Source organism: Phytophthora infestans, genomic scaffold (genome assembly GCF_000142945.1).
Source record: "Phytophthora infestans T30-4 supercont1.21 genomic scaffold, whole genome shotgun sequence".
NCBI classification, from domain to species: Eukaryota; Oomycota; class Peronosporomycetes; order Peronosporales; family Peronosporaceae; genus Phytophthora; species Phytophthora infestans.
Window position 1 is genome coordinate 2,195,004 of NW_003303738.1, and position 26,441 is coordinate 2,221,444.

Sequence of the window (26,441 nt, forward strand, 5' to 3'; positions counted from 1 at the left end):
GGTGGTCCTGGACGTACTTTAAAACGAACGAGCACACAGCTGCCGGCCACCGGGAGGTTCGCTTGCTCCGCTTCGTGCCTGTCACCATGCCATGCCTTTTAAAAAGCTGATTCCAGCGCAAGATGGAGCGCGCCGAGGCTCCGAGCACGTGGCCTATCTGGACCACATCATAAATCTAAACAAAAAATAGCACTACCGCACGCCAACGAAGGTCTTTTGAATGCGCCATGCTGTAAGACTTTTCTTGAAATGGCACTTTTTAAAAGTGCCAAACGAAATGCTTCTCATGTTGGTTGGCACCGCGCTACTCAGTACATCTACGAGCTCTATTGATGCCTGAACACTAACTCGTTCACGGATTACAACAAATCGTACTTAAATACGATTTATAGATAGCGATACATTCACAAATCGTACGAGTTATTATTAAAACTGCCAAAAAGGCTGCAAAGCACAATACATCTTGAAGATAACTTTATTTAATTTGCTTCTGATTTTGGAGTTCGTGAAGCCATTCCCCAATTTTGGAGACGTATTTCGGCTCTTATGAGCGACCATGTCTTGGCGAGGGTCCGGCGACAGTGGGAATAATTATGGTTTTACGAGACTGATGTGGCGTGCGGAAAGAAGGAAGGATGTAAGTGAAAAAATTTCGGAAAATCCCAAATCTTCATGTGTGGTGGCATTGCGTGGACATCAACGTGTGTATTTTATAGATCACAGAATCTCCCGTGTCACTAACCTAGGTTCGTATCACAAGAGGGTCGTGGATTTGAGGATTTACCACCTATTGACTTGAGTGGGCGTTAGAAAATGCACACGGCCGCAACCTTCCCACAACAGATGGAGAAGGACGTTGCAGACATTGAGCCTGTGTTGAGCTCGGTCAAGCTGAAAAAGCACAGCAATGTTAGCAATACCAGCAACGCTAACTCCGAAACGATGCCCAGTTTTACAAGTAGGACGCGTCAGGCTGTATTTGCTCGCCTGGAACCGAACAAATGAAGCGCTAATATTGTTCTTACTTACGCGGAGAAGTACAACATTGCACGACCCCTATTCGATCCCGTGATCGACCGGCTCACGAGCCATCGAGTGTGAAGTTCTACGAACAAGCTCATAATTGGGATCTTGATCAAAACCATCTCTGTTAACGGGCTGTCCGTCGCAATGAGGAAGACGAGGAAGAAGAATCGTTGTCGGCTGCTGACATTGCGTGTCGGATGGCATGATTGACGCAGATGACTACTTTATGGAGCTGCAAGATCGCTAAAGTGTTTTGTATTTGTTGCCTACACAGTCAAGAAAGTTTTCCTTTAGGGGGTTTCAGATATTAATTTTATAGCAGGTTTTGAGGCCTCATTTCCAGTCTTCATCGTTTCAAACGATGAGCCTCCTGATGCTCATTTCTTGCGCTCATTTCTTGACAGACCTCATTTCTTGCCTGCATTACTAAAGCCATGTGATCAATTTTAGGCGGTTATAAATTTTGTCTAAGCGTAAGTTTCCTTTTGAAGATCATTCCGACAGGGCTCCCGCACCTTGCCCGCATTGTGGACGGAAACCCGTACTGATGAGCCATGCCGCCGCGCCCACCAGCCAACACGAAGCATACTAAAGCGTTGGGACCTAAGCAAATGTGCCCAAGAAGGTAGCGGCAAAGAAGAAGACCATGAGTACCGCCAAATTCGCTCCAACGACGCCTCTCCAGCTTGAAGCGGTGGTTTTGTCGATAGAAGTGGACTCCAATCGCGCTATTTACCTCGGAGATTCTATCGCCGGGAAGGGTATGGCCTACGGATCGGGCATCACGAAGCTTGCCGGGTTTGCGAGCATGACTCAAAACGTGCGCGATTTTGCTGTGCAATACGGTGGAGACGACTCTCGCCATGCCGTGTTGTAGTACAAAACGACTTGTCAGAGCCGGTGGGCGTCTCAATTCAAATGCTACAAAACCCACTTGAGAGCGAAAGAACGGCAACACGGGGTTTGGAATCACTGAAAAGATGCTGACGAATCGAGTTACGATTTGTGACATGATCGAGAAGGCGTGTCCGTTCTTCGAGCGGATGGACGCACTGTTCGCAGAGCAAGCAAACGTAAATTCAGAATCGCAGTTGCGATGTCACGTACCAGATCTCAGCGATGACGAGGTACCCCTACCTGACGATTAGCTATCGAACGAGATGTTAGCTACAGCGCCGAAATTCAGCATGATGAGGACCATGCGTTCGACTACCCTGATTAAAGATTGGATAAGGCGTCTTCAGACGATGAAAGCAACAGTGATGAAACCGTACGCAGTGTTGACACGGAATCAGTGACTGACCACCGTATCAATGTCATCCACAATCAGGAGAGCCACGTCAACGCAAGCGCAGACGCTCACTGTGATGATGGTAACGTTGACCAGGAAAATCGGCCTCCAAGAGGAATGACCAGAGCCGGTCGCGAAGGACTGTCGTTTGTTACGACTGTGGATATCGCATCAACAACGGTATCCAATAGAGGACCGTTTCAAGAGATACTCGATCTTCAAAGCCAACCGAATTTAGCACGGTCTTCAAGACTGCGCCAACATGAGCATGACGAATCTATCCCTCGTATTATTTGCCGATAAACACCTCAGGGGCGTCCTTCGGCTGCACAGTCGAAGTCAACGACAGCGGCATAGCCCGTTGGAGCGGCTAAAGCTGCAACTAAGGCAAAAGAAGCTGACAAAGTGAGCATGTTAAAGCGGAAGGAATTTGGGTCTGTGCTCACTGGCGAGGCAGAGAAGACGAGACGAGTGGCAGAGAAAAAAGCAAAACTAAAGCTGGAAGCAGAAGCCAAACAGCGATGCAATCCAAAATCAAGGGGTGGAAGTCCATGTTAACGAGTAGAGAAATAGCTCGAGAAGAGCGTGACCAAGAGCACGAGGATAAGCGTCGCGAAAAACGGGATGACGATCGCAGAAAATGATGGTGGAGCTGTTGCTTGGTGGAAAACTGATCGCTGAGGTGCAAGCGCTGGTAGACTTGGTTTTGCTAGCTATTAAGCAGTGCACGTTTCTCTCGCTCACATTTCTGCTGCGCTGCCGTGTCTACCTCCGAGGTGCTCCTGACCTCATCGTCATCTTCTTCATTAAGCGTGTTGTCGTCCCATTCATCTTCCAGCGCAATCCCAAGGTTGTGGAGCAGGATACAGGCTAGGACATGATTGTTGACGTGGAGGAAATCATCTTTCTTCTTAATATGCGTGCGTATTTCTTTTAGCGACATCCAACGATTCTTGAGCAACCCAATGCAGTTTTCATTTATGACTCGTGCAGATGATATGACTTCGCTGTAAAACGCACTTATTCTTTTGCCACTGATGGTAGCTTGCACATGGCGATAGGTCTAGTGCTTAGCGCATATCCAGTATCACCAATCAAATACTCTCACCCGAGAAGTATAGTTCTGGATGTTTAGCTATCGGCGTCTTGGTAAACACCGTCGAGTCACAACAAAACCTACGAAAGCTAACAGAATCCATTTGTCTGCATTGCAAACGATCTGAGCATTCAGACTGTATTGGTATTTTCGGCTGTAGTACAGCGAGCCTTGGATGTGTGGTTTCTGACGAAAGTTGACGCGAGTGCCGTCCACAAACCCCACAACTCCGCCTACCAGCCCAAAGCGCTTCTCGTGAAATGCAGATGACACAGCTCGCATGCTGCCTAGTGGACCAAGATACCCAAGCTGTGTATTGCCGTAGCAGTGCTTTCTGTACGTACCGTACGTATGTTGGAGCTGTACCCAGTCCAACTGTGTAGTCTCGAGCAAGGTGAGCGACGGAGTTTCCATTCCCGTAAGCACCATGCCACTCCAGCGTTATGGCGAGCTGTAGATCCATTTCGCGCTGCCTTTTTTTCGCCTTGTAGCTCTTCGCCCGGAAAACAATATCGTCGTGAATTATTTCCACTAGTACATTAAACGTGCTTTTGCTGACTCGAGTAAACTTTCGGAACTCCGCTTCGCGAAGGTTACACAACAGTGCATGATGCGCCACCGTGCGGACGACATTCTTGCGCTCGACAGAATAGCGAGCACACGCCAGGGTATGGTGGAGCATCACAAGCAGGGATAGCAAAGAGTCGCCGTCGGAATCGTCGGCGTCAGAGTCTGGTGAGTTTATGTTGCGCAGCTCATACAACATTGCCACCGGGAAGATGATACTCGACATCTCCGTCTTCAGCTTTTTAAAGTCGGAAAGCGGCATGTCTTCACTGAGAGTAAGGAATCTGGGTGATTCAAAGTGAGTGGTGGCACTTGACGCGGAGATAATGATTTTGTTTCAAGTGAATATAAACTGAAACCCCCAGAGTAAAAAAGATTGCAATTTTATCGCTTCTTGACTAATATATGCTCGAGAAAAGAAACACTACAGACAACGACGGTGAAATCCGCCACCCTCTGAGCGCCATCCTCCATAGTAGTTCTTTTTTTGTTTTCTCGACAGGAAAATCCGTCGCACAATTTTATTGGTAGATAAAGCGAATTAATTAGCAAAAAGCAAAGTAGAAAAACATGTGGTTATATTTCAACTATCGGGCACATCGGAATAGCTTTCCGGAAGCTTTTTGCTACGACTTCTTCTGAAAGCTCCCCCCAAGCCTCGATAGTCCGTTGTATTGTAGCAAGACGTTTTTTGGCCGCCTTGTTCTCTGCCTTAGATTCATCCATGACCTCGTTGTCCGTGCTCGCAGTGTTCGATTCGCTCGCGCCGTTATTGTCTTCGTTTGGTGTCACGCAGACGCACTCCTGCAGGCACCAGCACTCTCCATCGCCCATGCACTCGTCCCAGCAGATGCACTCCTCCCAGCACGTGCACGATTCCAGCCGTCCACACTTGCTACAATATACTGATGCTGCGTCATTCGCCGAGTCTTCAGTAGTTTCAGCCACAAAGTTCGTCTCCGCTGATGTCTGACAGGCACTTTCCCGTAATTTTCTTTTTTAAAGGTCCCATGACCCCAACGTCTAGTGGCTGGCAGACCGCTGTACTGTTGGGCGGTAGTTGGCAAACCAGGGCCGACGTTGTCTCGGCAACAACATTAAGTCCTTCTTTTGAGACATGTGCGTCGAAGTTATCAAGTATAAGCACTGATTCTGCCTCGATCTCGAACTTGAGCAGCTCTCGTACATATATCGCCCACACTTTGGCATCCATCCAATCGTTCTGCTGCACTGAGTATACATGACCAACCGGATATGTTGGTAGCTCCTCTTTTTCGATAGATCCGCCTGGCTTCGGACGTAAAATAAAAAGAATCGGAAGTTTCTTTCCTTTACACATTTATTATATTTAGTTAAACAAAAAATAATGCAAAAAAAAAAATACGAACCGTCAGCACGAGAGCTGTCAATCGCCCGGAGTGTTTTTGGGTCCGCTTGACCTTGGCTGATCCTTTCCGACCTTTCAAAGCCCAAATTTTTTAAGGTGGCATATCGAAATACACTGCTGTTTCATTGACGTTGTAGATTGCGTCTAGAGGAAATGACCCATATTCATCCCAAAACTTCACGGTAAACTGCCAATGCGTTTCGATCATTTCGGCTTGATTCTTTATTGCGAACTGTGGCTTTTGCACTGTAAATCCATGACTTTCACGCTATTTTAAGAAAGTAATTTTATAAAACCAACAAAATCAAAAGACATTACCGTGTTGCAAACCGCTGACATAGTCTCATTAACGCACTTCGACCCTTCTCATCGCTTTCCTTACCAGCAAGATACGTTTGAAGCCATCGCGGCTGCTGCTCTTTGAAATATTGAATCATTAAACCTGTACACAAATACTAAGAAACTAGCCGTTTTAGGTCACAATGTAAAATAAACTAATGACAAGACGGTTTACCCCTTCTTCTCGCCGCACATCCTTCATAAAGGTTACCAAATCGTGTGAGAAGGATATTAACGGCGCTGCGCCCTGGCCCTTTAAGGTTTTGCTGGTTTGGGCACCTGCAAAGTCTTGAATGTTTTCCTTATCGTTTAGCCAGTAGCGAGGAGTCGTCCGAGGGATATTAAGTCTCTTTGATGCGGCTTGGCAGCTTCCTAACGCCTCAGCAGTCGCGATTGCTTCGCGCTTGGTTAGAATTGTATAGGAGCACTGGGGCGCCATTTCCAAAGTGATAAAAAAATTAACTGTACATGCAATGCTGCCCGTAGGAAGCAGTCAATTCAATTTACTCATTCATTGGCTAAAATAAAAACTTGCTCAAATCTTTTATTTTGAACTTCAAATGTTCGTGGCGGATTTGTATGGTATGCGGATTTCACCGTCGTTGTCTGTAAACCCCTCTATTGTGGTAGATTACAAAGTAAAGAGTTATTAAAAAAAGGTGTGTCATACTTCACAAAGTAAGTACTGTACCAAAATGCGCGTACAGTATCTTGTTGGCCGTGTGCGATAACGTAAGTTTATAAAATAATGCGATACAATTACTAATACAGTACAACATGTACGTATTAACGTTAGTAGTAAAGGGTGGCGTCACACTGACAATTCTTATCTTTGTTATCAATAGGTTACAGGAGCGCACTGCAAAACTTGCAAAGTTCACCTTCGTTGAAAGCGAAAGCTAGCTTAGATGCATAAGCTAGTCTGTAAGTTAATAGGACGGTGCCTGTCGTCCAAAGGGGAGCTCTCTCGGTTTGCCGTCTTTGTCCGTGAACAGCCACTTCTCGATAGCTTGAAGCGCTGACGGCGTCTTCTGTGGCGTAGCAGCAAGTGGTCGTCCAGTTCGTCTGGGACGGCGTTGAGCTGACGCTGCCTGTGTCTGACGTTGTTTAAACGGGAAGAACTGAGTCGTTGCCACTCCAGTGTTCTCTTCTGCCTCCGTCTTAGCGACAGGCAGTGAAGCACTCGACGGTGCAGTTGGCAACAGCCAATTGGCAATTCGTTCGGACAGCGAGTTCACCTGCTTGTCTGTATCTACGACGCGCTGTCGCTTCGTTCGAGGAGCTTCCATGTCGATATTCATCGACACGTTCTCTGTACTCTCTCGTTTCCGTAAGTTAGCAGGAAACGACGCCACAGCCGAGAATCTAGTCGACGCTGTACGCTCCGGAGTCTTTTCAGGCACAACTTCAGTCCCTTGCAACGACTTAGGCTGCAACATTGTTGCGTTTCTCGGCAACTCCACGAGGTTCTGATGTCGTCCAATGAATAAATGCAGTTCGTTCGCTTGGTTCTGTAGTAACTCTAACTCTAACTCCAAGGCCGAAATCTGTAACCCATTTAGAAAATATCAGATTCTTTGTAAAAAAAAGAAGTAAAAAAAGTTGCCGTACTGGCGAGCGTTGAAATTGGCAACTGAGCAACATTTCGCTGATTGTGGCTTCTTCGTGTTTGTGGAGCACATGCCATTTTGCCATGGGCCGTTGGTCCTGCAGTCTCGCTAATGGCAAGATCAAAGTCCCCACGATAACGTCAGCGCCAATCCTTTCCTCCTGCATCACGTCGACTCTTATCGTCCCCACTGCCGCTGGGAGGCCGTCAAAGAGTAGTGTTTCGCCCCATCTAGGCGTGTAGCCGACTGGTTGTTTTGTTGTCACTTTCTGCTCCATAACTGTAGTGCTCTGCAACTGTTCGTCTTCGTTGCTGTTGATTGCCGCAGCTGCCACAACTTCCACTGTGACACGGGCGTATGTGCGTTGGGCCGAGAGGAAACCCGCTTTGTAGAGCATGTTACGTCCAGACTCCACCTTTACCTCGAGCCGAGCAACGCTCAGTCCGTTGTCCAGGCGTTCATCCACGCCTGTTATGGCATTGAAGCGCAACTCGTGCTGCAGTTGCCGTAGCTGCGCGTTCTTACTGGAGCGCGTCTCTTCTAGGCGGTGGATGCGCGCCGCGACGTCTTCCACAGCGCTCATGGTAGGGGCAGAGACAGCAGTCGAAGAAAGAGGAAGGCAACAGATACAAGACTCTTTTCCGACTTTATTTCGCGGGGGCCAATCAGATTGCGAGGAGGCAAAGAGAAAAAATCATTTTTAAAACTTAAAAATAAAACGGAGATAGACATTTGTAGGGGCGAGTTGTACATTGTCTACTGCTGTTTGCAGCAATTCTGCAAAGACAAATTATGCTGCCGCACCTTAGCTAAGATACTTCATCCAAAGCTTCTTTGCGAGTACGACCAGTGCTGAAATCGAGATCTTGCTGCTTTTTCTTACAAAATGTGTTCATATTCTGGTGCAACCTACCTAAATCGTCGAAGCAGCCACAATTTGACAAACATTATTTCAGATTGGCCTTTTCCACTGATCAATTGGTCAAAATTCCAATCGCTTTATGATTCGCTAAAATATTCAAATTGGCAACAAAAACAAGGAGCCCGGTGGTCTCTTCACCAGAGCCCCCTCGTCCGCCCGTTCAGTGCTAGAAATCCCTCACCCGATCGATCATCATGCCCGCCGAAGACTCTAAGCTCAAGACCACGCCCCTGGACCCGCGTTTCCCCAACCAGAACCAGGCACAGCACTGCTGGACGCGCTACAACGAGTTCGTGCTCTGCCTTAAGAACAACGACGGCGACGAGGACACGTGCAAGAAGTACTTCCAGAACGCCGCCTCGATCTGCCCCAGCTCTTGGGTACGTTCTTTGCTGCGATTGTGACCACCCTTTCAACAATATCCTCTAACGCTTTATTGCAATTTAACATCAGATGGAGCGTTGGGACGAGCAGCGCGAGGAGGGCTCGTTCCAGGGCGTGCAGTACATCAAGGAGGACTAAATGCACTCGGCCTCTTGATGCTGCGTCTTTTATCTCTCTCCCCCTACTCCCTCATGTATGAAGGCTCAAGACTTTGTACTGTCAGCTCTGGTTAATGGCAGGAAGTAGCTCGAAGCTCTTGCGGAGCTACATCCTCTTCATGCTCAAGAGACGGCGTACATTGACTGCAATTTTTTTCTCTCAAAATGATCATTTTGTTGTCTGTGGCAACTTTGCCATTGGGGGCCTTCATTACATCCGCCGAGTTCATCATTAACCTGCAAATATTAACACACACCAAAATAACTGCCAACATTTGCCACCTCACGTTCGCCTTGCACTTTTCAGTAGAATGGCTCGCGCTCAATCGCCTACTGTTAGTGTCGTTTTTTCTAACACATCTCTACTTTTATTTACCAACCAAAAGGAATGAAAATGCCGAGTGCCCTGTCCTTCGAAGTGTTGGGGCGCCACCATCGTGCACGGGCTGCGACGCTCACGCTACCACATGGAGAAGTCCGCACACCCGTCTACATGGCCGTAGGCACTCAGGGCGCGATCAAGGGCTTGACGACGCAGCAGATGCAGGAACAGCCCGTCGACTGTCAGATCTTCTTGGCCAACACATACCACTTGGCACTTCGTCCTGGTACCGAAGTGCTTGCTCAACTGCCTGGCAAACTGCACGAATTTATGCAGTGGCCACGCAACTTACTAACTGATTCTGGAGGGTTCCAGATGGTCAGTCTCTCGAGACTGTGCCAAGTGTCGGAACATGGCGTGCAGTTCGAGAGCTTCGTGGACGGCTCCACCATGCTCTTGACACCCGAAGCGTCTATCGCTCATCAGAACCGTATTGGCGCAGATATCATCATGGCACTAGACGACGTCGTGTCGAGCTTGACAGACGACGATGAACGGTTCAAAGAGGCATGTGGACGCACAGTGCGTTGGCTGGATCGCTGTATCCAAGCGCACGCTCATCCAGACAAACAGAACCTCTTTGGCATCGTACAAGGAGGACTCGATGTGAGCGAAGGAGGGTTACGGGATCAATGTTTAACCGAACTTATCAAGCGAGACTTGCCTGGTTACGCAATCGGTGGGTTGGCAGGAGGAGAATCCAAGGAGGCGTTTTGGAAAGTTGTGGCAAAGTGCACCGCTCAGTTGCCGGAAAATAAACCTCGGTATCTCATGGGGGTGGGGTATCCTCTGGATCTCGTGGTGTGCTCGGCACTGGGTGTCGATATGTTCGATTGCGTGTACCCCACTCGCACTGCAAGATTTGGTACGGCAATTGTGCCTTCGGGACTGCTAAAACTCAAAAGTGCCAAGTGTGAGCTTGATAGCCGACCGATTGACGACACGTGCGAGTGTTTCGTGTGCAAGAAGTACACACGGGCGTATCTGCGTGTGTTACTGAAGAAGGAAGAGACGTTCGGAGACGCAGAGGCGACGACTGGCAGCATCGGAGCACATCTCGTCACATACCACAACGTCACGTACATGCTGAACCTCATGCGTCGACTGCGTCAATCCATTATCGACCGGAAATTTGAGCAATTTGTGCAAAATTTTATGTTGCAACAATTCCCAGAGCGCAATTACCCTCAATGGGCAGTCGACGCCTTGACCGAGGCCAAAATTTCGCTTAACTAGGCAACTCACAACATAAGTGACAAATAATATCAGAAACCTCTTGCTGGTTGATAATATCACGTTAACTTTCTCCCCCTACGGTTTTTGTCAAAGGTAACTAACAGACATTCTAACACTACGACGTCTCTCCTCGTATCATATCCCCGACCGCCGAGTCTTCACATAAGTAGGGGATGCCGTGGAGTTCTTGGTGATGAAGACGCTGGCAACTCGACATCAGCTCGGTACATGCATACACAAACATATTTGCCACATACAGGCAACCCGTAAATCTCGTCGATGACACAGAATCCGACAATTTATCTTGCGCTCTCTTTAAAAGCGTAGGTTGGGGTTGTGAGGTAGTTCTCCCGTTGGCGACAACTGCAAGTGTTGACCTTGTTGCTGTTGCGCCATAAATGAGTACGAACCCGTCGAGCCTGAGTTACTTTGCCCGTTTTGGGAAGGAGGATAGTGCCAAGACTCCGAAGGCAGAGTCGTCGACGTTTGTGACGGTAGAGTCTCGTCCAATCCTGCGCTTTCCAGCAACACATCAATGTAATCACGTGGCTGTTGAGTCGACTCTTTTCGCTCTTGTTGCTCTTGTCTTTGTTGCTGATGATAACGTTGAAGATGCTGGGGATGAGTCATCGGAGGACGTTGCTGGAACGTCGAGTCTCCGAACTTGAATGGCATCATCATGGAGTGAGATTGCGCCGAGGTGGAGTTCGCATTGACACAAGTCGGCCATCCGCTGCTTGTTTCAGTTTTAATACTGGGAGATCCGTACCCCGACCCCGCATAGATATTTTGACTTCGATTTATCATTTGTCGCGGCATTTGTTGCCGTTGTTGTGGCAACTGGTACGACGTGTCTTGGTTAAATGAGTTGGAGGTCACTGGGAGCACCGCCGACGCATCGCTCTTCATATTCGAGGCAAAGATCGGCTGCGGAGACGACGACGAGCCGGAAGACGCCACGAACTCTTCGATCTGACTGATCGAAATGGATTTTCCACTCGAATAATCCGTCAGAACTTGGTCACTTCGACGTCTCCCGAGGTTAATCGTGTTGCGGGGGCCAAAGCCTCCGTTTACACCACTTCCAGGCATGTTCATGGCCGTGGCCAGACCAAAAGAATCGCCGAATCCAGGCGGTGGATTCTGTCGTTTGCCGCGCCCAGCTTGGTACGGATAACGTTGCTTAGCTTCTGCAATTTTCTGCAAATACATGAATTGTTGCTGAGCCGACGAGGAAGTGGCCGTAGCTTCGGTTCGAGCCTCCATTTCGAGCTCAAACTCTTGTTCCGCGGGGGTTCCAGCGCGTTTACGGCCAGGTAAGGAGCCTGCAGCTTCAGCAGCGGCCACTGCCGCAGCTGCCGCTGCAGCCATCCCGAAAGCCTCCGAGCCAGGGAGCATCCCTGTGGAGTGGCGACGGCCAGCAGCTGCGGAATTGAGGAAAGTCACGGTGGCGCCCGATAAATTGTTGGACTTTTGACGTTTTAGCGCTTGTTGCGTGGGTAATTGACTGCGTGCGTCCATTAAATCTTGAGCTTCGAAGTGGTGCGCTCGTGCGTGCTCTTGTGCTTGCAATTGATTCATGAGATTAACGGGATTCGACGTGATTGTGGCGGCCATGGCGGACATAAGCGCAGGATTGGCGCGCTCCTTACGCTTTATAAACTTCATGCGGTCTTTATCGGCGCGTAAGAAGAACGGATGACTGAACGTGCAGATGTTTGTCTGTGTTTTGGTCCATTTCTTAAAGCCAAAGTAGTTGAGTTGTCTCTGGAAACTCGACACCTTGTTGTGTTTGAAGTATCTGGGCAAAATCTGGATTGCCAGTTCATCCGGCTGGATAATCTGGAACGCCGTGCCCTCATGGGACCAGGTGATGATGTTCGGGTCTTCTGCGTCCAGGATCTGATACAGGAAGCGTAGGAACTTTGGGACGCCGACGTTGCGGCGCTTGATCACGTGCACTTCGGCTTTTTTCGCTTCGGTTGGCGTTGGATTGTGTTCCGCGTTGATGGGAAGCTCCTGCTCGTGTTCGGGCTCTTCTTGGGACCCCACGAGTGAAGCCTGACGTGTGGCCATTTCATCCATGCCGCTCGCGGTGTCTAAACTGTCGCGGAGTTCCGATTTCAAGCCGAAAAGTGGAAAAGATCCGGCGTCTAGAGTTACGAGCTGCTGAGACTGCGACACCCGCTGTGGGCTGCTAAAGAGAGGCGCAGGGGCCGGAGGACCCATGCTGCTGACGCGCTGGAAGCAGGTGGCGTCGGAAGTGGCGGAATTGCTGCTGGAAGCGCGGTCTCTCTCGCCGAGCATTCTGCGTTGTGCATCCTTTCAAGACCCAAGAAATCTTCTGGGAAAAGACTTCCACATTTTGGAATGTTGGCTCTGAACCAATAGAAAGGCTTCAAATTTCTTTTTGACTAATAACATTACCCGCCGTTTCTTTTACGAAAAGATCATGGAGCTTTTGACTACCTACATGTAATTGCTTTTTGGAAACTGTTTATCAAGTAGCCAGCGTTGCTGTTGCCTGTAGTCAATGACTGCAAGTGGTGACACCTGTAGAAGACGCAACGAGCCACACATTTAACGGATATATGTCAGTGCGCAGGAGTGAGCGGAACAGGCAGAGGCGATGACTTATACATGGGATATGTAGTCGAGTCTGTATGATGCACGGATGTACCGGTAAGCGCGAGAGAGAGCCCGCGATCTTAGAGGATAAGCTTCTAAAAATGTTGCTAAGAAGAGGCGACTCATCTTACTGGATTCGCTTTTGAGCCAGTACAATCAGGCTGACCAGCATTTTCTACATCTTAAGCGCACGCACCAAGACTTTAGTACATGCGTCTCGAGCGTATAATAGAGAGTTACTTACGCCAGCTACTGGTCAGAAAGAGGAGCGTACGAGTGGACGCAGTGGACGTTGAAGCGAGAAAGTATCTTGCGAGCTAGACAATGCGACGATCGGGTGTCTGAAAAAGTGTCCAAAACAAATAACTTCAACATGATGTGCATCACAGTAATTATAGTCAATCATTTAAGCACATTAAGCCTCTACTCACTAGCACAAATACAATAACCAAGTCTGTTCACAGACAGACTTGGTTATTGTATTTGTGCTCATCGTTTGTCTTATCCAGTCAAACGATGGCGAACCTCGCGCAGCAGCTCTCAAGGCTGCAACTTGGGCCCTCGGGGGCACGACACCGTCCCTCCAAGCGCCTCAACGACCCACCTCCCACTAGTATCAACATCTCCTCTATCACTCTACAACGCAGCTCGATCCAACGATCACTATTCGCGTCGCTACACTGTCCCCGGCAACGCGTCTTGGCCCTCCGAGACGGGCCCGAAGCACATATCAACGGCCAAGCAACAGGTTCTTTGCTCTCCCTTCCTATCTTTCAAGTCGCATACGCTCACAGTAAGAACCTTCTCGCGGCTGTGGACGAAGAGGGGGCGGTAGGAGTCTTCAATATGGCCGCAGGTCGTCGGAAAGGCCGCTGGATGGCTCATCACAACGCCGTATTCGACGTGATTTGGACGCAGGACGACACGCAGATACTGACAGCAGCCGGTGACTTGGAAATTAGAATCTGGGACGTACAGACTGCAGGATCGAGCTCTAGTACACCTGTATCGACTTTAAAAGGACACGAAATGAGTGTCAAGTGCGTCCGTCAGGGCCCGGATAAAGCGCACATGTTTGCTTCAGGTGGACGTGACGGAAGACTATTACTCTGGGATACACGCGCTCCTGGGAAACCTGTATCTTGTCTAGAAAATGTACATGCAGAGCCTACATCATCAAGGACCTCATCGTCTAACGTGAACTTCACTTCGCCCATTCAGAAACGAAGACGACGAACTGCAGCTGCATCGTCGACTTCCCCTTCGCCACGCAGCGTCACGTGTGTCGAGTTTACGTCAACAGGCAACGAGGTCATCACAGCAGGTGCTGTGGATGCAGTAGTCAAGTACTGGGACCTTCGACGTCTCAGCAACGAGAGGAACAAGACGGGAGCTAAACTGCCAATTGCTATACGTGAAATCTCGTGTTCAAGTCGTGAGGGAGCTCGTCGTGGTATTTCATCGCTAACTTTGCATCAGAGAAGGGCTGGAGGTGCGTCTCGTCTTCTTGTAAACGTAGTGAACGACTCGATTGTTGTGCTTGACACACAGCAAGCTCGAACAATTCTTCGCTGTTCAGGGCATCAAGCCAGCTCCTTCTATTGCAAAACTGCCTTTAGTCCTGAAGGAAACTTCATTGCCGGTGCATCGGCAGACGGCGTTGTGTATCTCTGGGACGCGCGTGTAGATGCCTCATACGACGCAACTATACCGTCTTTCTACTCTGGTCTGAGTACGCAACAACGCGCTCCTTGTTATGCGTTGAAAGGTCATACAAATGAAGTGAACGGAGTTGCCTGGAGCTCCCAGGATTCCACTCAGCTTGCGTCTTGCTCGGACGATGGCACAGTACGTTGCTGGCAAGTCGGTGGAGGACACGAAAATAGCGTGGAATCTCCACGTTTCGAGCTACAGATAGCGCCAGGCGATAGTTTCTCGGACCGAAGAATGGGGTGGGCGAACTGGAACGAGTTTACGGACCAACCAGACGGGTATGCGTACCGTGTACGAGGGTACAAGGCAACAGAACCCTCTCATTCTTTATCTCCCAGACGCCAGAGAGTAGAAATACGCTATATGCAACGAGCGTCTCCTCAAGTCACAAAACACAGCTCGGAGCCGCGACTGCATCCTGTCCATGAGGCTCCCATAGCGCAACAACAACCGCTACAGGAACCTCAAACGTCTCAGGAGACTCGTCCACAGTCCAAGCTAAGAGTCAAACTTCGACGGAAAGTCAAGCCCCATGTCCAGCCCAAGCGAGGTCAACGTACGCTACTCGAGCTTTGGGGTCGATAATGTGAAGTGGTAAAACGTTATCGTCAAATTGACAATAGAAGGAGATAGAGAATATGGTACGTAGGTCGATTTTCGAGTCAAGTTTCAGTTTTTCTCAACATTTTTTTTTATTTTGGGCTGTTGCTGTTTACAACACATCTTCCTCGAACGCCTTCTCCAATACAGCGAGCAGTTTGTCGATGTCATTTTCGTCCACAACCAGCGGCGGGCACAGGCGGATCGTGCTGTAAGTAAAACACATTAAATCAAATTAGAAAGTTGCATGCAACACACCCAATGCGACAAAACTTACTTTTCACCCGCAGAAATGAGGAGCACCTGCTTGGACAGCGCGTACTCGATGAGCGGGCCCACTGGTTTGCTGCATTCAAGAGCAACGAACAGTCCGCCCTTTCCGATCGGTTTACGGACATCCACGACCTGGTTGGGGAATTTCTGCTGCAACTTTTGCAGACCGTCCGCCAAGTATTTGCCACGCTTCTGCACGTTGTCCAAGAAATCTTCGTCCATGATCTTAGTCAGCACAGTGTTGGCCACAGCACAGACAAGCGGATTGCCACCGAACGTCGTGCCGTGCTGGCCAGGAGTGATAGCCGACGCCACCTTGTTGGACATGAGCACAGCGCCGATTGGCAGGCCGCCAGCCAGCGGCTTAGCCAGCGTCATGATGTCCGGCGTCACGTCGTACAGTTCGTGTGCAAACAATTTCCCAGTACGGCCCAAGCCACACTGCACTTCGTCCGTAATGAGCAGAGTGTCGTGCTTATCACAAAGTGCACGCAACTCGCTCATAAATTCCGGGTCGGCGGGGTACAGACCGCCTTCGCCCTGCATGGGTTCAATGAAAACACCCGCGGTTTTGTCCGAAATAAGTTTCTTGACACTCTCAATGTCATTGCGTAGTGTACACCAGGCACCAGAGGCATAAAGGCCTCGCGGATCTTAGGCTTGTGTGTGAGTGTCAATGCTGCCGCGGTACGACCGTGGAAGCCGTGCTTGAATGAGATGAATTCGAACTTTTTACCCTCCAAAGGTCTGTTGCATATGCAAAAAAAAATGGTTAGATAATCTTTTTCAGTTGCAAAATTTGCAACTTTTTGCCACTTACGTTCCCTGGGAGACGCGGTTAGCATACAGACGCGCGAACTTGTAGGCACCTTCGTTGGCTTCAGTGCCTGAATTGGCGAAAAAAACCTTGTCGAAGCGAGAGTTGTCCACGAGGTTCTTAGCCAGTTCCAGTGGCGCCTTGGAGTGGAACAAGTTGCTCACATGCGTCACCTTTTTGCCATTTTCCACGAGACTGTTGTACCAGTCCTCATCGCCGTGGCCAAGACCAGAGACAGCGATGCCGGCGTAAAAGTCCAAGAACTCGCGGCCCTGCTCGTCGTACAGTTTGCTGCCTTTGCCGTGTGTGAACACGAGACCAGACTCGCCGCGAACGCCATTCGAATTGTACGTTTTGGCAAGATATTTCTGCTCGTATGTGTCCGCGTTGAAGGGCTTAGCTGCAGCAGCGAAGGCACGCGAGTTGCTAGCCACGCGCTGCAGCGACTTGGCCGAGCGAAGGGCGGAGGTTAGCATGGTCGAATGGTGGCGTTAAACAGGGGGAAGCGATGTGGAGCTTTTCCGGTTATGATTCATAACTTATGAAACGGAGGATCAGCGGATACAAAGGCGATACAGTATGTCAATTGGCGTTCCGAATAAATTCGCGTGGACCCCATTGCTCCGCTCATCTAATCACGATATAGGATGTTTGTAATCGAAATGATAAGCGGAAGCGATCGGTTCGAAGGTTATAAATGAATATCATCACTTATCCGACCTTACTTAAGTTTTGTATGCTCCTGTACAGCCTATTACAGAATTTAAATTTATTTTGGCCAATGGAAATACAGCATTACCTGTATTTCCACCTCTAGAATTGTGAAGGGTAGGGGGTCATCTTAACCAGTCAATCCGACGTATCGGGTCGGAAGGATACGAGAAATATATGCATGCCTATTCTAAAACTAATTGACGGACGTATCACTTGCATATTTGCAATACATCCGACAGGATGGGACTGGACGAGCTTAAGCCTGGAAACACAAAACGAGCTAAGGCAGCCGCCATCGCAGCGTTCAAGGCTTTTGTAAAGAGTGAGTCTGTATACTTTGAGTATGTCAGGAGTTGCATTGCGAAAGATGATAGTGGAGAGTCATTTGTGTCTATATTAAATATGTTTGGCATGTATATTGCCTTTAACGAAGGCAAGAAGGGTAAACAGCTTGCCCGCAACACTGCCATGCAGTATTATAGACAGACTAAGATGTGGCTTTTCGAGCTCTTCCCCACGCAGCGGCACATTGTCGAGGCAAAGTTGCTAAGTATGGGGAAGACGCTGGAGAACTTTTGTATGAAAAGAGACGGCAAGGTAGTGAGCAAGGCGTCACCATGCACGAAGGCAGATTTGCGTAAAATGATGCTATACTTGTATCAGAATGCGACTACCTCAAGCGACTATCAAGATGCAGCGCTACTATGTATGCTGTGGTATCTGTTTGGACGCGCTTCCGATTTCTCTCTCGTCCAGAAGCAGAATCTCACCATTGACGCCGCAGACATCCTGTTCGTGCGCTTCATTCGGCTCAAGACTTCTGAGGAGCAAGGCTTGTCGCTGTTTCACGACGAAGACTTCATCACGTGCCCGGTGTACGCTATGGCTCTGGCACTCATGGTGCAATACGCTCCGTGCGTCGACTTGCTCGATAATCTGCCGCCGCTTCCTGTCGAAGCCTCTGTCTTCTTGTCCCCCGTGACGCCGCTCCTGGAGGTACTCGACCATCCTGATGACTACGCTGCACTTGGTGCTGTGGCTGCTGCAGCGGACGGAGTAGTCGTGACTGGAAAGATGCCAACCATTTACTCCCACGTTAACAGAGTTCTTGACCGAATCGCTGTCGCCGCTGGTATCGAGGTCGCCCTCTCTTCTCATTCCTTTCGCCGAGGCGGAGCGCAGCACGTCAACGGTTGTGACGGCCTCACGCATCGCTGGATTTTCGACCGTTGTGCCTGGAACATGAGTACAACAAACAAGGGGTTTAGCTACATCTTCAACACAAGCCGCGAAGATCACAAGGTTAGCAAGGCTCTCAGCGGATACAGCACAGAAGCGAAGGTACCTTTGAAGGACTTGAAGGCCTTTGATGCACACACACAGGAAAAAATCGCAGCTGTCCAGGAGTTTCTCTTCGCGACGTGCCTAAGGCTAGAACGAGTCCAATACAACGCGAGTCACCGTGTTCTGGACGTTCTATCAGCTTACCTGTTGCTGCATTATCCCCGGCTAAAGCAACTTCATCCTGATGGACCAGCTGTAAAACGCATCGAAGAGTGCGTGGTTTTGGCAGGGTCATCACGCGCAGACTTGTTGGTTTGGGCGTCCCACCTGGCTGCTCAGAATATTGCTGCGAAGACACGTCTGCCAGAAGACAAGGAAGAAATACATCCCACATCGAACCGGTAACCAAGGCAAGAATGTGATACCATCGAGCACCAACGCCGTGTCATTGACCAGTTAGTTCTACTTGTTAAGAGGCAGGATGAACGCATGGATCTTCTAGAAGCGAAGGTAGGAGGTGCTGTGCAGCAACATACAAGCAGCAAACGTCAACATGATCCTGAACCCGACCCAGTCAAGCCAACCAAGCGTCGACGGACTTCTGTGACCTACCTGCACGTGACATGGTACGCTTCGTACGCTCAGGAACCCCGTGTTTTTGCCGCTGCAAGCAAACAATAACGATCAAGCGCGAGGCAGCTCGTCGGATACCTGAAATTGTTTCTTGGAGATGGCTTCTCCCTCAATCCAAGCGCATGCGACTATCGTGAGCAAGTTTTGGCGAGAGGAAATCAGGCTGAGACAGCGGTAATTACCTTCCTTCGTGAGCGCAATATCATGTCACGTGGGTCCACTGCTGTTCGAAAGCACCGTCATGGCCTACACGCTGCTGGAGAACTTAACGACATGATCACACGCTACCATCGTCTGGTTAATGCTGGTGCTGTTCAAGATCCTGATAGACAGGACCCCCTTCAACCTGTAGCTGCAACATCGTGAGACACAAGCATTAGTTACCGTTACAATATCGGGAATTTCGTACACGTTCTTACTGCGAAAATGCGCACCCTGTTTCAGCACCACAACCACCATGATAAACCCGCAGTGGCCGTACTGGTATGCTAGCCCAATGGTGTCGTGTAACCCGTACACGTGTCGTGTAACCCGTACAACCCATACAAAGGGTGTCGTGTAACCCGTACAACCCACACAAATGGTTTCCGTAGCCTGGGTACACGCCACGTAACCCTCACGTGGTGTCGTGTAACCCGTACAACCCACACAAAGGGTGTCGTGTAACCCGTACACGTGTCGTGTAAACCGTACAACCCATACAAGGATGTCGTGTAGCCCGTACAACCCATACAAGGATGTCGTGTAACCCGTACACGTGTCGCTTATCCCATTCAAGTTGCCTTTACACAATTTAAAACGGGAAGATGAACTATGCACGTCCGTTTTCCGACTTGCAGAAAGGTGGAGGCCCTAGCGCTCATGGAGGTACAAGGCTGGAGTACTTCGGAAGCGTCGCGCCATCTGAATATAACCCGAACAACCTTGCTCGGGTGGCTCGCAAAACAAGACCAGCTTCACGTTCGAATTGACAACGGCATTGCGGTCAATCCCGGCCCCACACCCAAGACTTGTGAATTTGAAAAGGAAATTGCTAACATGATCAAGTTGTTCAGTGATTGTGACTCTAAATTGACTCGTAGTGCTATTCTTTAAGTCTGTGGCCAAAGAATTCCTGAGTTCAAGAGATTGTCGTATGGGGCTCAACGACAGTGGCTGTTAATACAACTCCGATGCAAAAAAACTCCGACGACTGTGGTGTCTTCGCAATCTACTTCATGAAACGAGTAGCAGATGAGTTTATGAAAGGGAATGACCTTCGACTTTGCAATGTAGAGAAGATCTACATGATTCCAAGATCGGCTCGCTTCAGCGCATCGTCGTTTAAGAAAGAGATCAAAACGATGCTGACTGAAGGTAACAAGGCAATATGCACTGCAAACGTTTAAGTCTAAATAATTCAGTTCAAAAGTGAGTGAGTTAAACTTATGGATCAGCTCGATGAAAGTGTCAACCAGCCAGTTCTCGCACTCGAGGGATCAGCAGAGGCCTGACACCGGCGCTTCGCACTGGCGGGGCCTAGGAGAGCGACACCCAGACCGGCAGCCTGCCGGCCGCCCTGCCGGGCAAGCCTCAAGCTGATCCGCGTCGCTAATAGCATGCTGCCGCTCCTCTTCACCCGCCTGCTGCCGCTCCTCACCTCCTGTCGCGTCCAGCTGCTCTCCACCTTCCCCACGCAGCCGCCACGCCGCCACGCCGATGCCGGCGCCTCTGCTCGCTTGTGTGAAAATAAAGTGTGTGACCGAGTGTGGCCCAAAGCACCTAATGTGTGGTCCACAACATAATGTATAAATAAATATATTTGTTTTAACAGTTCAAGATGTGATGTTCCCTAGTTTTGGTACAGGTCGGAGCCAGTCGGAGGTCGGATATATTATGGTATGGTATAATATCCGCAAGATTCCAACCATGCATCGTGTATGAAGAACTGTACTCAGCCAATCCACCAATTAGATTGCAAGATTAATGTGATTTTATCCAATGATGAAGTCTTAAAAAGTAACCACCAATTCCTACCAATCCGACCATATTTAGTTGGAATTTTTTCAGAATATGCTGTACTCTTTACAAATATCCATATAGTAGCATATTCTAAAAATATCAGGAAGTTTCCAACCCGAGGTGGCGGTTGGCAGCTGTTTCCTAAAAGACATCATTTTGCAGAGCTGTGACCATGTCTATCGCGTCGCTAGCGCCACCTAACAGTAAGAAGGCCCGGGTGACGGCGATCAACTCGTTCAGCACGTTTCTTTCTTCAGAAAACATCACACTAGAGCATGTTCAACAGCTTATCGACGCTGACAAGACCGGTAGGGTACTTCAAATTGTGCTAGATAAATATGCGTATTCTCTAGCTAGATCGACAGACAAAACTCGATCTACCAATACATGTCTAGCCTATTTCGGAAACGTAAAGAACTGGTTGATAGATAAATACCCACAGCAAGGGGGGACAGTAAAGCCCCAGCTGCAGAAGATCCTGTCTGGGCTTGGTAAGTACTGTACCAATCGCGAGGATGGGGCTTTTGAAAAGAAAGCTCCACCGTGTTCCAAGCAAGATCTAGAAAATATCGCTCGCCTACTTTATACTTCTGATTCTGCTGAGAGTATCTATCCGGATGCAGCTCTGGTTGTGATGCTGTGGTATTTATACGGACGTAGCTCGGACGCAGAGCAACTTGAAAAAAACCAGCTCTCGATTTTACCTGGTAAGATCATTGACTATTTTATTTCTTTATATATTGACAATTACGCTAACTGGAACCTTGCAATATGTAGGTGGCGTACTCTTCCTACGCTTTAAGCGGATTAAAACAGCTTTGCTACAAGGTGTATCCTTGTTCAAGGACCCGACAAGTTTTTTAACTTGTCCACTATTCGTTTTAGCTGCTGCTCTAACCATACAGAATGCGCCAAGCAAGCGTCTATTTCCTCAGTTTACCAGTACAAGGCATATCGGAGCTAATGCTGGCGATGTAGAAGACCTCAGTCTCGTAGAGCTTCTCGAGGCAGACGACAGCCCCGCATCCTTACCAGACCTGCAACAGTCGCCAGCTACCAGATCGGTTCCTGGTGCACAAGCGTACGTGAACCGATAACTGGTTCGAGTCAAGAACATTGCAGATCAGAAGCAGGTCAAACTCACACAAGGACTTACCTCCCACTCTTTTCGTCGAGGAGCTGCCATGCACGCCAACGATGGAACTCTTGCAGAAAACTGGATTATAGAGCGGGGCGGTTGGCAGCTTGACCGCGTCAATAAGGCGTTTGGGTACATGTTGGGTACAACGCAGGCAGATCAGCAAGTTGCGCGTGTCCTGAGCGGATGGAAACCAAAAGAAGGCGCACGTCTTCCTTCGTTGCGTATCTTGGAGCCGTCTGTGCTGTTCCGCGCCCAAGCACTGCATGGTCTACTTTTCACGAGCTCCCTGGGCTTTGCAGAGCCTTGCATGAACCTAAACGAAGACGTAGCAGAGGTCTTGTCAGCCACCCTCATCATGCACTACCCCGACATGCTGCTGCTCTCACGCGAAGGAGCACTGGTTGCCCGCATTCGGGCGGCCATGTCAGCACGAGTCATCGGGGAAGCGGAAGTACTTGCATGGAGCAGCACAATCCGCCGTGCTTTCATGCCACCATCAGCGATAACCAAGCCCAGCGTTAGCGACTCTTACTCTGCTGAGGTGTTAAGCCTCATGAAGCGCCAGTCCGAGCAGATCAGCGTTTTAATCCTGCAAAATCAGCGCCTAGAGGAACGACTGCTAGCTGTAGAGGCGAAATTGCACTCACCGTCGGCTCCAGCCAAAACTGTTGCGGGTTGTGTATCACAGCCTGACCAACAAATTGCCATCCGAACTGTTCGTCCGAAGAAGAAGGGCTCGCAGTCTCTTGCAGCAGTCTGGTACGAATGGTTTACGGCCGAGCCCCGCGTTTATGCCTCGCGCTCTGTGAAGAAAACGACGCTGTACGAGCTTAGACACACCGCAGGCTACATGATGCTTTTCTTACCTCATGGATTTTCACTTGATGCTTCGTCTCCTGCGTTCAAGAGTGAGGTGGTCGCGCTTAGTGAGAAAGCGCAAGTGAGCACGCGGGACTTCTTGAAGACGAACGGGTCCTCAGCAGCAGCAGCGGGTACGGCACTGAAAGCCCTTCGCAATCTACACAAGGCTGGAAAGCTTGACGCACATATAACCCAGTTCCACGAGCGTGCCGAGCGTGGTGACGTTGTCGATCCAACACCACCTTCGGCGCTGCCAAAATTCATCCGTAACAACCCCCCCCAAGCGCTGAACCTGTAGTACACATAGTACAGTTAAGTAACAGCACCAGATCTCACCTTACGCTTTAAACAGTATAATTCCTGGCAATAGACAACAGCTTCCGCACTAACGCATTATCTTATATTACAAACAAAGCTGCAACAGCAAGTTAGAAACGACATGCTCACTCATGTTATGCAGCAGCAAAGACTTACCATATTTAATACTAGTGTGGCCTCGATGTAGGTCGTAGATAGTCTTCGGCCGCATCCAGCAGCATTCCGCTCGCCCTTACGGGTTCTTTCACTTCACATGATTCATCTACGGGGATGGCAACGGCGGGAGTAGTGAGGCGTGAGTCCCTGGTAGTGATGCCGCGCGCGTAGAGGTGCGACCGAGGCCTTGAGGTCGCAGGAGGGCCGTAGAATTGCGCTCCGCCCTCACCGCTGTGCGCTCGTGGCCGTGGTTTGTAGAATGGCTGTGGGCCCTCAGAGAGAAGGGATTTTTTAAATTTTTTTTAATTATTATGGTATGGATCCTGAGCGACAGAAGAGAGTTTATCCTCTAGATGAGCGTGGTTCTCATTGGTCAATTAGCTTCAACGTCGCCAGGTTACAAATCATGCATTTTGGTAGTTCTCAACCCATACTGGTTCTGACAATTCATCCTAATTCCCGACCATCATGCCACGGTCCTTAGCGCTACAAGTGTTCGCAGTAGAAGGCATCGCTCGCTCCATCCTCTTCTACTTAGACGCGCCCAGTATTGACGCTACTGTGCACGTGTTCCAATCGACGTCCGAGCTGCACGGATATCTGCAGGACAGTTCGCTATGGACAGAACTGTCAATTCTGCATTTCAAGGGGCAACGAGACTCAGAGCTGCGTTTCCTGGCGCTACCAACGCGTGATCGGGGCTGGGACTGGATCACCAGAGACCACACGTGTGTGGAGCTACAGGAATTCCTACAGTCCACGGACGAGCGGACGCAATTTGACGAGACAGTCAAAATTCTGGAAGGCGACATTGGCTACATCAACTACATCGACGGCGTGCCTTTAGACGGCATCGCGTTTCCCACCAATTCGCACCTGACCAATCACTATTCGGGTGCAGCCCAGGCCGTATTCCGTCGAGCAGGTCGCGGCCTTGCGGACCATGTAAACGATCCGTCTTTTCGAGGTCGCCGTCCCACGGGATCTGCTGTTGCCACTCCGGCATTTGGAGCTGGAGTGGAGAAACTCATACACTGCGTTGGTCCTCGTATTACAATGCCCAACTGTTTCGAACTGCTGGCTACGACGTATGAGAACGCCCTGAGTGCTATTTTGCACGAGGAGTTGAAGTGTGTGACGATGGCATCGATTTCAACGGGGAACATGGGCGTCCCGTGTGACGAGGGGGCTCAAGTGGCACTACGGACGATCCAGAAGTTCTTACGTGCGAATCATTGGACCGGAAAACTCGCTATTGTGTGCCACGAGGAGCCTGTGCTGAAGGCATTCGAGAACCAGAAACAATTTGTGCTTGAGCGGTTCAACGAGGCGCTGGATTTGCCTGTTGTTTCTCATGACGATTTACCTCGCTGGCCATTCTAGAGTGATTGGGCTTAACCCTGGGGTTAACCCATTGTTTTTAGCCCTTTATTTTTTTTACTTGAAAAAAAAGGTGTTACTGAGTCCGGCCGTTTTAAACATGTTGCGAACTCCTTTAGCGGATCTTAATAGTGAAGCAATAGGCTAACCACGATCAGCACAACCAAGGGAGATGGAAGTGACGATCTGCGTGTTTGCACCGGAAGTTGTCGACACTTCTGAAGCCGGAGAGTTCCCAGCCTCAGCACTGGCACTTGCAGTTGAAGTCGCGACTGGAGGCACCGTAGTGGTACTAGGAGCTGCGCTCGTGGCGCTCGGGGATGCGACCGAGTTGGATTTGGGCGCCAATTGACCCCCGCACGTCTCCACCATGTCCTCCACCACTTCTTTATAGTTCTGACCGTGAGGACCTCCAAACATGCAGTCTGGTAACGTGTTGACCAGGTTGCCCACGGCGTCATGACACGTGGAGTCGCAGGTCCAGACACCTGCGTTGGAGAGATAGGCGGCCCAACTGACACAGTTGGTGCGAAGCGTTTGCACGGCAGCGGAGACCTTGGAATAATTGTCACCGTCACAGTTGACGGTGTCGAAATTCTCTTGAGACGTGTGAGCAGAGGAATTCGTGGAGTCGGACGTGGACACTCGGTGGTCCCCGCACGTCTCCAACATTTCCTCCACCACTTCCTTGTAGTTCTGACCGTGAGGACCACCGAACGTGCAGTCCGGTAACGTGCTGACCAGGTTGCCCACGGCGTCATGGCACATGGAGTCGCAGGTCCAGACACCTCCGTTAGAGAGGTAGGCGGCCCAGCCGGCGCAGTTGGTGCGAAGCGTCTGCACCGCAGCAGAGACCTTGGAATAATTGTCAGCGTCGCAGGTGGTGGCGCCAGCGTGTCCTTGGAGAGCAAAGGCGGAGGTGAGAAAGAGGATGGAAGATCGGGTGGAGACCATTTTGTTGTTGTGGGAAAGGTGAAGTGGTTTCGTAAGTTGTTGTCGTTCGGGTTGCTTTTGTCAAGGCAAATTCAAATATGTGATTGACGGAACGTTCTCCTCTACATGTAATATGCTCTGGACAGTAGTGAGGAAGGACTGTAGCTAAAGTTATCGGCAGAATATGAAGCTCATATAACTGCTGTAGCTGTATGTTACCGATGGTTATCATGTGTAGCAAATCCCGGATCTGACAGATTTTTGCTGATTCATTATCAACAACTGGAGTGTTTTTTGTGGGAGATTGCAGAAAGCCAATGGACGCCATGAAATAGTTCGTCTACATGTATACTTCGTAATCTTCGGACTGTCATCAAGTAAAACTAGATTTCTTTTGATACCGGGACTGTTGAAGTCGGTAGACAACTTGTTGATTTCAATAATAAACCTAATCACAAATTGATTTGATCTCATAGGATAGTGATTTTTCGGGATCCATGCGAAGCGAGGAGATTGTGTTCGGCATTACTGAGAGATGCCGGTGTTATCGAACATTGCTCTCAAATCAAATGGTTTTGCAAAGGGCTCAAA

At 49.5% G+C, this 26,441-nt stretch overlaps 7 protein-coding genes across 7 annotated transcripts; 4 read left to right on the plus strand and 3 right to left on the minus strand.

Annotated features, from left to right (window-relative positions):
• Positions 1-6,532: 6,532 nt before the first annotated feature.
• Positions 6,533-7,922, minus strand: PITG_12048 (M96 mating-specific protein family; the record flags this gene model as incomplete). The annotated part of the gene is made up of 2 exons (XM_002901432.1): positions 6,533-7,253; positions 7,318-7,922. The coding sequence occupies 2 exons, from the start codon at positions 7,897-7,899 to the stop codon at positions 6,636-6,638; spliced, it is 1,200 nt and encodes a 399-aa protein (XP_002901478.1).
• Positions 7,923-8,358: 436 nt separating this feature from the next.
• On the plus strand, positions 8,359-9,041 carry PITG_12049 (uncharacterized protein; the record flags this gene model as incomplete). Its single annotated transcript, XM_002901433.1, has 2 exons — positions 8,359-8,618; positions 8,692-9,041. The coding sequence occupies 2 exons, from the start codon at positions 8,433-8,435 to the stop codon at positions 8,758-8,760; spliced, it is 255 nt and encodes an 84-aa protein (XP_002901479.1).
• Positions 9,042-9,163: 122 nt separating this feature from the next.
• On the plus strand, positions 9,164-10,447 carry PITG_12050 (queuine tRNA-ribosyltransferase; the record flags this gene model as incomplete). The annotated part of the gene is made up of 1 exon (XM_002901434.1): positions 9,164-10,447. One exon carries the CDS (start codon positions 9,169-9,171, stop codon positions 10,396-10,398), a length of 1,230 nt encoding a protein of 409 aa, XP_002901480.1.
• A 266-nt stretch (positions 10,448-10,713) lies between these two features.
• PITG_12051 (uncharacterized protein) lies at positions 10,714-11,028 on the minus strand (the record flags this gene model as incomplete). The annotated part of the gene is made up of 1 exon (XM_002901435.1): positions 10,714-11,028. One exon carries the CDS (start codon positions 11,026-11,028, stop codon positions 10,714-10,716), a length of 315 nt encoding a protein of 104 aa, XP_002901481.1.
• A 2,514-nt stretch (positions 11,029-13,542) lies between these two features.
• Positions 13,543-15,324, plus strand: PITG_12052 (uncharacterized protein; the record flags this gene model as incomplete). Its single annotated transcript, XM_002901436.1, has 1 exon — positions 13,543-15,324. One exon carries the CDS (start codon positions 13,543-13,545, stop codon positions 15,322-15,324), a length of 1,782 nt encoding a protein of 593 aa, XP_002901482.1.
• Positions 15,325-15,451: 127 nt separating this feature from the next.
• PITG_12053 (acetylornithine aminotransferase, mitochondrial precursor) lies at positions 15,452-16,989 on the minus strand (the record flags this gene model as incomplete). The annotated part of the gene is made up of 4 exons (XM_002901437.1): positions 15,452-15,548; positions 15,617-16,200; positions 16,242-16,359; positions 16,433-16,989. The coding sequence occupies 4 exons, from the start codon at positions 16,903-16,905 to the stop codon at positions 15,452-15,454; spliced, it is 1,272 nt and encodes a 423-aa protein (XP_002901483.1).
• Positions 16,990-24,005: 7,016 nt separating this feature from the next.
• PITG_12056 (uncharacterized protein) lies at positions 24,006-24,920 on the plus strand (the record flags this gene model as incomplete). Its single annotated transcript, XM_002901438.1, has 1 exon — positions 24,006-24,920. The coding sequence occupies one exon, from the start codon at positions 24,006-24,008 to the stop codon at positions 24,918-24,920; it is 915 nt and encodes a 304-aa protein (XP_002901484.1).
• Positions 24,921-26,441: the final 1,521 nt, after the last annotated feature.